The sequence below is a fragment of the Salvelinus alpinus genome, chromosome 19 (genome assembly GCF_045679555.1).
Source record: "Salvelinus alpinus chromosome 19, SLU_Salpinus.1, whole genome shotgun sequence".
NCBI lineage: Eukaryota > Metazoa > Chordata > Actinopteri > Salmoniformes > Salmonidae > Salvelinus > Salvelinus alpinus.
Genome location: NC_092104.1, coordinates 29,452,060 through 29,463,548, shown reverse-complemented (window position 1 = coordinate 29,463,548; position 11,489 = coordinate 29,452,060). Strand labels below are relative to the sequence as shown.

Below are 11,489 nucleotides of genomic sequence, written 5' to 3'. Positions count from 1 at the left end.
GTTTAATGACCAGACATTGAAATGGGTTTAGAATATTTGAGGAAATGTAATTGATGTGAGAATTCAGATTAGGGGGAAATGAGAATGGACCAGATGAAGCCAAGGGCTGCAGATGAAGGATCCAGGGGTGGACTGTAGTTGTGGCTTGGAGTCATCAGGCCATGGTAGTTAGGCTGCTGTGGTGATGGGAATCCCCCCCAGGAGATCCTTGGAAGAAACTGAGAGAACCTATAGATAGAATGTGGAGGGATGCAAAGCTTGTTAAGGCTAGTAGCACACAGTGCCATGCAACACAACATGCACTGCAGAACAAAGAGGAGGAACATGCATCTGGTCAGGTTTAAGTAGTGGTGGCAGTGGTGATTAAGGAGAGTGAGGACAGGTGTGGCGTCTGATTAGCAATGAGAAGCAGCTGATGTTTGTTGAGGAGTTGCGTTCAAAGCAACTAGTTAAAGTGTTGCAAACACAGCCAGGTCTTTCAAGATAGAAGTCGAAATTGGACATCTAACCATGTCCTGAGGACGTCTGGAAATGCACTCACTGTTGCCACTATGGGCAACAGTGAGCACTATTACCAGCAAGTAGGGTTTTGCTAGGACGTTTAGCACTGACAGAAAGACAGCTGATTAACGTATCTGAAGAACTGATCGGAGAGAGAGAGAGAGAGAGAGAGAGAGAGAGAGAGAGAAAATATGAAGTATTCTACTAATATAATTTAAATGGATCTGCTCATGAAGGCTCAACAAATGCACAACACACACATGCACGTGCACACTCACCAAAAAGACGACTCCACTCACCAAACTGCCATGAGTCATGCTGTCACCGTGGCAACAGTAGCCATCACTATGCAGAGCAGATTGCTCCAGATCAGAACAGGACAGGTAAAAGCAGATAGCTCCACAGTGAGCATCCACCACATTACTTTCACCAATCCTATGTTTTCTGGTCAAATGTTTTTCACACCCTAGGTTGACTCCTCCTGCTCAGCATCTTTCCTTTTCTCCAAATGTCAAATTTGGAAGTTAAGGGTAAAGGTTTTGGATACAATTAAAACATTACGTTTAGGCATTCATTCCGAATAGTTAAGGGTTAAGGTTTGGGATAGGGTTATAACAAAAAAAAAGATCATTAGTGTCTACCCCTGGGATTGAATATGTGACCTCGGATCCAGAGTCATGGGATTATCCACCACACCTTAGCAAAGTCCAAGACTACTTGATATTGATAGCGCTCAATGTTGCCCATAGTGGCCAGTTTCGAATGCATTTCCTGATGTCCTCAGGACATGGACTGACATCCAATTTCAAAGTCAATCTTGAGCGATCTGCCTGGTGGACAGTGATGGTCAGGGTATAGTTCAATTTCTTACCACCAGAGGTCGTCTCCAGTCTCTCTGCTGTGTGGACCACAGAACTGGAAAGCCAGAGTCAAAAGGGTGTGCATCCCAAACTGCACCCTATTCCCTACACAGGAGGCTGCTGAGGGGAACGGCTCATAGTAATGTCTGGAACGGAACCAATGGAATGACATCAAACATATTGAAACCATGTCATAGATGTACTTGATACTGTTCCACCTATTCCGCTCCAGTCATTACCACAAGCTCGTTCTCCCCAATTAAGGTGCCACCAACCTCCTGTGATTCCTTATATAGTGCACTATTTTTGAACAGGTCTTATAGGGCTTTGGTCAACAGTAGTGCACTATATACAGAATAGGGTGCCATTTGCGATGCACTCTGCTAGAGAACAGGCCCAACACCCAGTACTGACCAGACTTCAACAGTCTGTGGTGATGGAGTATATTATTACGGTGTTTTGACCTTCACTTTTCAGTTCTAAAAAAGACGCAAATGTTTAGTAGATCTGTCCTTTCACCCTGTAACCTTTCATAAAGACAGATTAGATCTGTGGAGAGAGTTGTGGTAGTCAATAGATGGCAATGCTAGAAATCACTTCATCTGTTACGAAAAAATACAAATTGTTGAGTTGGTGAGCTATATGTGTTATTTATCTGCTGGTAGAGTTATGATTTGATGTTTTAAATGTGTTAGGTGCCTGACCCCTAGGGTAAAGAGGAGTGCACTGACCAGTGCAAGCATTGTGATCAGTCAAACATGGGCTCCTGAGGGGAGATTTAAGTGTGACAGCACTGTGACAGCACTACATTCCAGAGTTCCATCAAAGAGGAAAGATTTTAGCGCAATAACACCAGTGCCAACATTTCCATCAGCACTACACCAAACGCACAGACACACATTTGGGCAGTTCACACTGCAACCATGGCAACAGGAGAATTTTACAAGGTGGCAGCGGCCAATGGTAAAGCACTTCCCTCTTAGCCTACACCAATCACAGAGTGGCCTGCAGCCCAGCCTACCCTGCACAGCTCTTGATGAACTAACAGAGGGCGAAAGTAGAGGGTATCTACTCTGTAGGTTATGCTAATAGCGAGGACATAATGCGCGTGTGTGTGTGTTGTAATGTAGGTGTGAGAGTGAAATGTAAGTGTGAGACTGTGTGCGTGTGTGATCCTCTGCAAGCTAGTAGTGTGAAAATAACGTGACAATATGTGAGAAAATGTGTGTGTATGCATGTGTGTGTAAGTGTGACAGAGTTGTGGGTCTCTGCAGCATTGCACAGCTTACTGCAGCCATCTAACAGGAACGCACGCACGCAGATAACTGATCAAAAGTAGTAGACTATATAGGAACAGGGTGCACTTGGAACAGACACGATGTCCCCCTGTGGAAGGTGACCTCAATAAGAGGTCAGAACAAACATATCAATGACATCATCAGCTTTCAATAAATTCATTTATTATTTCACACAATGAATAACATGAACAAGTTCAACTGTATTTCATCTTAATAAGTGCCCAATGCTGCCAGCCAGGAAAACGGTAGCAAAAGAACAAGCTTTTCCTCAGAGAAAAGAAATAAAAAAAATAGACTACAAGATCATGATAGGTAAACATGACCAGAAGCATGCCAGCAGACATGGATATACATATACATTGCATGTATATGTGCATATGACATATATCTGTATATGAGCAAAGGCAAATACAAAATATGTGTACATTTACACATACATACTAAGAAGGATATATGCATATGCATGCCCATCTAAGTATTTACTTATTTCTATATGTCAAATATTTGCAATTTTTTATATTCATACAATGTACAAAAATGCTTTATGAATTAAAAATCCATTACAAAAAGAAACATATCAAACAATGTACAAGTCTTGCTCCAAATTCAATTGAAATTCAACTTCTCCGCTTGTCTAAAATATTGATGAATACAATCAAGTGGAGCATGCAAATAAAAGAAAAGCCACTCTAGTAAAAAGGTTCACATACACTATGTATACAAACTCAAATATGCCAACACAGTTAAGAGCTCACTTTGTGCTCTTGCAAAGTACATTTATTGGTTTCCTCATCGACGCTTCATCTGCATGTTCAGCTTTGAACAACATTTTAGCGTAGAAACATAACATATATGTTAATGACTACACATATTAGTAGAGACCGTGGCTGCTTCTCACATAACTCCATATTTTCCATATAGTCTTCTGTAGTAGTACACTACTTAGGGTGTAGGGAGTGATTTGAGACGCATGCAGTATGATTCAGCTCCAGTGGCTGTATTGGACTAGTCAGACTGGTCTGAGTGTGGAGGGGTAGAACTCTTCCCTAACCACTGATCCAGGACCAGATGTTCTTTCATTCCCCTGATAATGAAAGTTATGATTTAGGGTTGGGTGATCTGATCCTGGATCTGTGGTTAAGGGCAACTTCTACTTGTAGTCATACCAGCCATACAGTTGGACCAGAGTGAATACAGAATCCAGTACACAACAGGGACTGTAAAACCCACCTTGACCGTACTGGACCATGCGGTCGGTCTCTGTGTGTAGTTAAGCAGAGGATCAGGACAATACTAGTCAGCTGTAGAAGGCACCGGAACATCGGCTGGTAGAGAAACAGACAGATCCCAGTGGCTTAACTCCAACATCAGAGACCAACCATGGAATACTGAGCTGCCAAGCTTGAAGTCTTTAGACCCCTTAGACCGCAACTATACCACATCTAGACCCCTTAGACCAAACCTAGACTACCACTAGACCACACTCAGACACCCAGACCCTAGACCCGGTTAGAGAGATCCAGGCCTCCTGTGAAAGGTTATGAGATCCAGTTCAGTCTCTGCTCTCTCTAAGTGGCCTAGAACTGACACACACACTGACAAGAACAGGTGTATATTTGGTAATGCCCTCTGAGCACGTGGTCTGAGTACGTGGTTTGGTAATGCCCTCTGAGCACGTGGTCTGAGTACGTGGTTTGGTAATGCCCTCTGAGCACGTGGTCTGAGTACGTGGTTTGGTAATGCCCTCTGAGCACGTGGTCTGAGTACGTGGTTTGGTAATGCCCTCTGTGCACACACACACACACACACACACACACTTCTGCACTAGGCACCCATTGGCTGAGGGGAGTATAGCTGCTAGCCAATGGGGGTTCTTGGTCTTGGCTGAAGTGCAACAAGAGTCATTATCATAGGCTGGCACAGGTCCTGGGATCTTAACCTTGCTATGACTGTTTGATGAAAATTCTAATTGATGGATAGAGACTGACTAAAGGGGTATTGCTGGTTCTAATGTCTAATGTTGACTAAGATGGGTCTGTGTTCTAGGATGGGCTTAGGTTGGTCTGAGGGGATATGCCAGCATATGTAGCTGGGGCCAGTTTGTATCCATGCAGGCAGAACACAACAGAACAGACTATTTACAACAGATAAACACTTCACTACTGGAGCTTCTGATTAAGGCAGCACTGCAGGGAGCTGCAGCCACTAAAGTTGACATGAAATGATAGTCACTTTCTGCACAACGCTTTACAAATGAGTACTGATATTATTCACACTTCTGGATACATGACTGCATGTTTTATTGGGTAAATAAGACACTTATTTGTCTATGTGGAAGGGTGGACTCCTCAGACAGCTCAGGCCAGACCTGATGCATAGCAAACTACGTAAGACAGCATGGTTCCCACCAGAACTCCCCTGGCACAGCCTGCACGCCCACAGCCCGGGGGGCCTGGTTCCATTTAGATTGAAGTCCACTTTCCCTGGCTCCTACCACCTCTGCTCCTCACAGCTCAGATATGAAAAGACTGCATGGTGATGGATCCACCTTTCTCTCTAATAGAGTGCATAACAGAGCTCTTTTATCTGTTCAATCCAAAGAGCCAGGGGTGAGCATAAGGGGCGTGGAACCTGAAATGGAATCAGGCCATTTGTACGTATGGCTGCAAAGGGACATAGGTAGTGTCCGTGTTGTGGTGGCTAAGACACACGTGTCGAAAATGCACAATCATTAGTACTTGGTTTCAATCTCAGTGACTTCTCTGCCATTTTTAATTCCCACAGAATGAGATGTGATGGTTTAAGAAACAAACATAAGGCACGTGCAGAACTGCTGGAGCTGACAATACCCTCACAGAGAGAGGAGAGGCTTCCCAAGTTTACAGTAGACATAGGTCCCAATGAAATACGTACCTACTGCTATTTTAGGAAATATTGAAAACATTCTAGCTAGCTAGCATCTAATGTCCTGTGTGTTTAGCTGCAGAATGAGAACACTGACAACCCCACACCTGTCTGACAAGTCTGTGAAACACATATAACTCTGAGGCTTTGGTTCCCTATTCCAATAATGAATTGTTGTTTTTCTACCACTACTCATGTTGTTTTCCTACCACTACTCAGATAGAAACCATCAGAGTACCACACACTGATCATTAGTCCTCCTCCATCTTCACTGTCCAATCAAATCTCAGGCTTGGGCTTAGGTTTGACGCCATTGGCTGAGCATCCTGCATATTCAAATAGTTTAAAATAATGGACGTTTCTGAATGGATGTCCACCAATGAAGTCAAGGCCAAATTGTAAGGCTAGAACAAGCATGTAAGTGCTGACTTTGATTAAATGTAAGTGAATGTTTATATAGCAAATTAAAACCAACTTTAAAGGTCGACATTGGGCACAAAAAAATGGTCCAACCCTGCCTCTTTCTCAATTTTCAAACAGAAATGGGGTGTTGGTGGTTTGGTTGTTCATCTGGTGGTTTGGTTGTCATTCTGTTCTTACGCTGCGACCGACGTAGCTAGTTTGTTAGCTAAGCTAGCCACTGTAGCTAGCCAGTATCTCCTCCATGTGTAGAAGTCATTTCACAGGATTTGTTTTTGGACAGAAGCTGTAGAGATCGGTAGGAAATGGCACTTATTTAGCCAAATATCTTATCTATATATTTTTTGTTGTTGCATTAAATGACCTGGTATGATGGAGCATTGATCAGTTATACAGTTAAAAGCTGTTATCTTTGCGTTTTTGCCCAAAGTTGACCTTTAAGGTTTCACCAAACACCCCTGATATTCCCATGTATGTGATCACCTTCTTATATACACAGAATAAATGAATGAATAGATGTGGTTCCTTCAGTCTGAAAACAAACATGTCTTGAGTCACATCCAGGTCTATTTTTGGTTATAAAACCACAATCCCAACGTTTATGGCCTATGGTACAACATTTCAGTTTGATATGAGCCAATACATGTAAATGGACTGTATTCTGCGGGGTAAAAGGCGGGTAAAAGTGGAGTATGTTCCTATGTACAGTTAGATCATAGCTGTAAAGGCCAGGGAGGCTCAGTACAGCATATTGCCTTTATAGTATCTCTGCGGCAGGGGGGGCAAAACTAAGCAGAGCTGCACAATATCATATTAACCAATCACCACCCCCCGTCTGCTGGTAAAGGTGTAGCTAATGCCACATTCAGATAAAGACTATCATAAAGTACCATTGTATTTCATACCGTATAGTACCATAGTATCATACAGTACCTTATCAAATAGTGCCATATAGTATCAGATATTGTACCATAAAGTACCATACAGTATCATATTAAAGTACCATACGCATCATTGTTTCACATACATGTATGGTAAGTGTCATTGTCCGTCTTCAGAAGGAACACTCGTTCAGAGTGCAACACTGTTGCTCTTCTAATGTTACTCCAGAGACCTACTGCAGTCACACTCCTTACATCCAATCATAGAAGAGAAACAGACAGGCCAATAGGTCAAAGTGCACAGAGGTCCCAGAATTGACGTCTGTTTTGGCTGCTAAGGCCAGTGTTAGCTCCTCTTACCAGCTCTCTGATAGGTCAGAGCTCATCTGTATCTGCAACTGTCCTGCTGTCTGATTAGCTAATGAAACGCCATATCCCCTCCCTCTTCCTTCCTGGGTCTACCCCTGCGTTTCCCTCCTCTGGTCGGTGGGGGCGCCAGAGAACGTGCTCTGTGAACTACCGTCTCAATAGCCACTGAGATTGAGTCGTGATTGGAAAACTCCAGAGGCTGGGGGGCGGGACTTGGTCTTAAGCTCCGCTTGCCCGGTAGGTCCACACACCTTTCCAGCACCGGCATCCCGAAGCCCCTCCCTATGTCGCTCCCGTAATTGTTGGGTTCAAATTCATCAATGGGGTGTTTCCGGGGGCGACCAGGTCGCCTTTTGACAACGTTGTTGCCGGTCTTGGCCTGGCGCTGGAGACGCTTCACACGCAGGATCTTCTGCACGTGCTCAAAGCTCCTCTGATTGTTGAGAGAACACATCCTCCTGACCTCACCGTGGATCTGTTCCACCTCATGACGCTTATACCTCCTCTTACCTGGAACACCTGAGAGAGAGAGACCGAGACAGAGAGAGCGACAGACAGAGAGACAGGGAGAGAAAGAGAGCGATAGAGAGACAGAGAGAGAGAGAAAGACAGAGAGAGCGAGACAGACAGACAGAGGAGAGAGAGAGAGAGAGCGATAGAGAGACAGAGAGAGAGCGAGAAAGACAGAGAGAGAGAGAGAGAGAGAGAGAGAGAGAGAGAGAGAGAGAGAGAGAGAGAGAGAGAGAGAGAAGAGAGTTAGATGTGTGACCGCACTTTGACAATGTAAGATGGAGAAGAGTGGGGGGGGATTTTACAAGACATATATCAGCTGTTTAACAGTGAATGAAACGAAAGCTAAATTAGGGGGTTCACAAGACAATGTTACCAAGAAAGAATAGTCTTGAATACCAACAAAAAGCCCACATTGCTGCTCATTGAAATATTTCGTTTTTTGTTTGAGCTCCTTCCTGCTAATTTCCGCCATATTCAGGCCTGCCTTGCAGCTGAAACAGAAGTAGAGATTCCATCCTGTGCTAAAGAGAGGAGATAGAGATGGATAGTGAGAGAGACAGAGAGAAAGAGAATGATGAATAGCGAGAGAGAGAGAGGAGCTTCCATTCTGCTAGCAGGAAACCCACAGAAATGTGTCCAGCCATTAAATGTGTCGCTATACAACAGTGTTTCTACACATCTGGAGCACCGGCTGGCAAACAGACCAGACACACGCACACGCACCACAGATAATAACACAAATGCACACACAAGCAGGCACACACAAATTCAGCATACGATTGGCTGAGCAGAGGAAACTGGAGCCATATTGTTTCCTTCGTGCTGATGAACTGGGAACTCTGCCCTTCATACACACAGCTCTTTCTCTCTCCACCCCCCCCCCCCCCCCCCCTTCCTCTTTCTCTCTCCCCTATCTCACTCTTGCTGTCTGGGAAGGACTTCTGGCTTCCTCGTTCAATGGGTTTTGAGAAGGAGACGAGGATAGAGGATGTGAGGAGTATGCAATTCAGATCTTCTCTCCCTCTCTAGCTCCTCCCTCCTCTCACAGCCCCACCCCCTATTCTCTGGGCAGTGTTCCCAGATTGAACCAAAGCCAAAATGGAGGAATAGCACAATCAGACACAACAGGCCCCAAAACAGCCGCCTTTAAACGCGCCTGCTCTCTTCCTCTCTCTACCTCCTTCTCTCCTATTCAGTGTGGTTTCTCAGTATTTCAGGGTTTTCCTCCACATTGTTCTAAGCTGTGACAATGTAACAGTACTAACTAACCACTAAGGCTAACAAAGTGATAATTAGACCAAAATACATTTGAATGACACACAAATGAATTCATATTTAATCCGTCATTGGTCTTCATAGCTATCAAATGCTTGCTGATGATTTTAAAAGACATAAAACGTTTAGTCCAGACTCTAGTATTGTAAACATGCCCAATGGTATTGATATAAGATCTGCATCATAATACGATCATGATAACGTATAAAGCCTCCTGTTCATAGCTTCTCTTCTACTGAGACAATACACTAGCACTGAGTAGTAGCAATTTGTGAGGCGCAGAAACACACAGACAAGCACGCGGGGACACACACACGGACACACACACACAGGGATAGGAATTTATGAGCTGCATACACTGAGTGTACAAAACATTAGGAACACCTTCCTAATATTGAGTTGCACCCAATTTTGCCTTCAGAACTACCTACATTTATCAGGGCATGGACTACAAGGTGTCGAAAGCATTCCACAGGGATGCTGGCCCATGTTGACTCCAATGCTTCCCACAGTTGTGTCAAGTTGGCTGGATGTCCTTTGGGTGGTGGACCATTCTTGATACCCACAGGAAACTATAGAGCGTGAGAAACCCAGCAGCGTTGCAGTTCTTGACACACTCAAACTGGTGCGCCTGGCAACTACTACCATACCCTGTTCAAAGGCACTTAAATCTTTTGTCTTACCCCTTCACCCTCTGAATGCCACACATACACAATCAATTGGTCAATTGTCTCGAGACTTAAAAATCCTTCTTTAACCTCTCTCCTCCCCTTCATCTACACTGATTGAGGGATCAAATAAGGGATCATAGATTTCACCTGGATTCACCTGTCATGTTTTGTACACTCAGTGTATTAGCATCATAAAAATGATTACCTTCAGCAGTACTTATAGCTCAGTATCTATAGCTCTGTCTCAGTCCAGTGGAGAATAAAGTTACTGGTCTGAGATCAGTTTTGTGTCCTGTTTAACTGTTTATGATTTTGGTATGGTAAGCTGATCCTAGACCTGTGTTTAAGGTACACTGCTATCCAGAGCTTTTAGCCAACTGCAGGAGGATGAATTATATTGTGTGTGGGTGTGGGTGTGCACGCACACACAGAGAAAATCACTTTCATTAACTCCGTAAAAAGGATGACCTGCTTTTATGCAAATTATGGTGAGAGATTGCTGTCAGGTGCAGTTGAACCTGCTGATTAGTGGGAGCAGACACACAGTTCTATTCAGGCTCAGATAAACATCCAATCACAGGGCGGAAATGATTTAGAAACACCCAATCACAGGGAGGAAATGATTTAGAAACATTCAATCACAGGAGGAAATTATTTAGAAACATTCAATCACAGGAGGAAATTATTTAGAAACATTCAATCACAGGAGGAAATTATTTAGAAACATTCAATCACACAAGAGTGGAGAATAATATACAGTGGGGAGAACAAGTATTTGATACACTGACAATTTTGCAGGTTTTCCTACTTACAAAGCATGTAGAGGTCTGTAATTTTTATCATAGGTACACTTCAACTGTGAGAGAAGGAATCTAAAACAAAAATCCAGAAAATCGCATTGTATGATTTTTAAGTAATTAATTTGCATTTTATTGCATGACATAAGTATTTGATACATCAGAAAAGCAGAACTGAATATTTGGTACAGAAACCTTAGTTTGCAATTACAGAGATCATACGTTTCCTGTAGTTCTTGACCAGGTTTGCACACACTGCAGCAGGGATTTTGGCCCACTCCTCCATACAGACCTTCTCCAGATCCTTCAGGTTTCGGGGCTGTCGCTGGGCAATACGGACTTTCGGCTCCCTCCAAAGATTTTCTATTGGGTTCAGGTCTGGAGACTGGCTAGGCCACTCCAGGACCTTGAGATGCTTCTTACGGAGCCACTCCTTAGTTGCCCTGGCTGTGTGTTTCGGGTCGTTGTCATGCTGGAAGACCCAGCCACGACCCATCTTCAATGCTCTTACTGAGGGAAGGAGGTTGTTGGTCAAGATCTCGCGATACATGGCCCCATCCATCCTCCCCTCAATACGGTGCAGTCGTCCTGTCCCCTTTGCAGAAAAGCATCCCCAAAGAATGATGTTTCCACCTCCATGCTTCACGGTTGGGATGGTGTTCTTGGGGTTGTACTCATCCTTCTATTCCTCCAAACACGGCGAGTGGAGTTTAGAGCAAAAAGCTCTATTTTTGTCTCATCAGACCACATGACCTTCTCCCATTCCTCCTCTGGATCATCCAGATGGTCATTGGCAAACTTCAGACGGGCCTGGACATGCGCTGGCTTGAGCAGGGGGACCTTGCGTGCGCTGCAGGATTTTAATCCATGACGGCGTAGTGTGTTACTAATGGTTTTCTTTGAGACTGTGGTCCCAGCTCTCTTCAGGTCATTGACCAGGTCCTTCCGTGTAGTTCTGGGCTGATCCCTCACATTCCTCATGATCATTGATGCCCCACGA

General features: G+C 44.1%; 1 protein-coding gene across 2 annotated transcripts in view; it reads right to left on the bottom strand.

Annotated features, from left to right (window-relative positions):
* Positions 1-2,801: 2,801 nt before the first annotated feature.
* LOC139545259 (SET-binding protein-like) overlaps positions 2,802-11,489 on the bottom strand; it is an 80,011-nt gene continuing 71,323 nt past the window's right edge. For both annotated transcript variants that reach the window (XM_071352843.1, XM_071352844.1), the window contains exon 6: positions 2,802-7,752. In XM_071352843.1, coding sequence (XP_071208944.1) covers positions 7,283-7,752 — 470 coding nt within the window. In that variant the 3' untranslated portion in view covers positions 2,802-7,282. The remainder of the gene's footprint in view (positions 7,753-11,489) is intronic.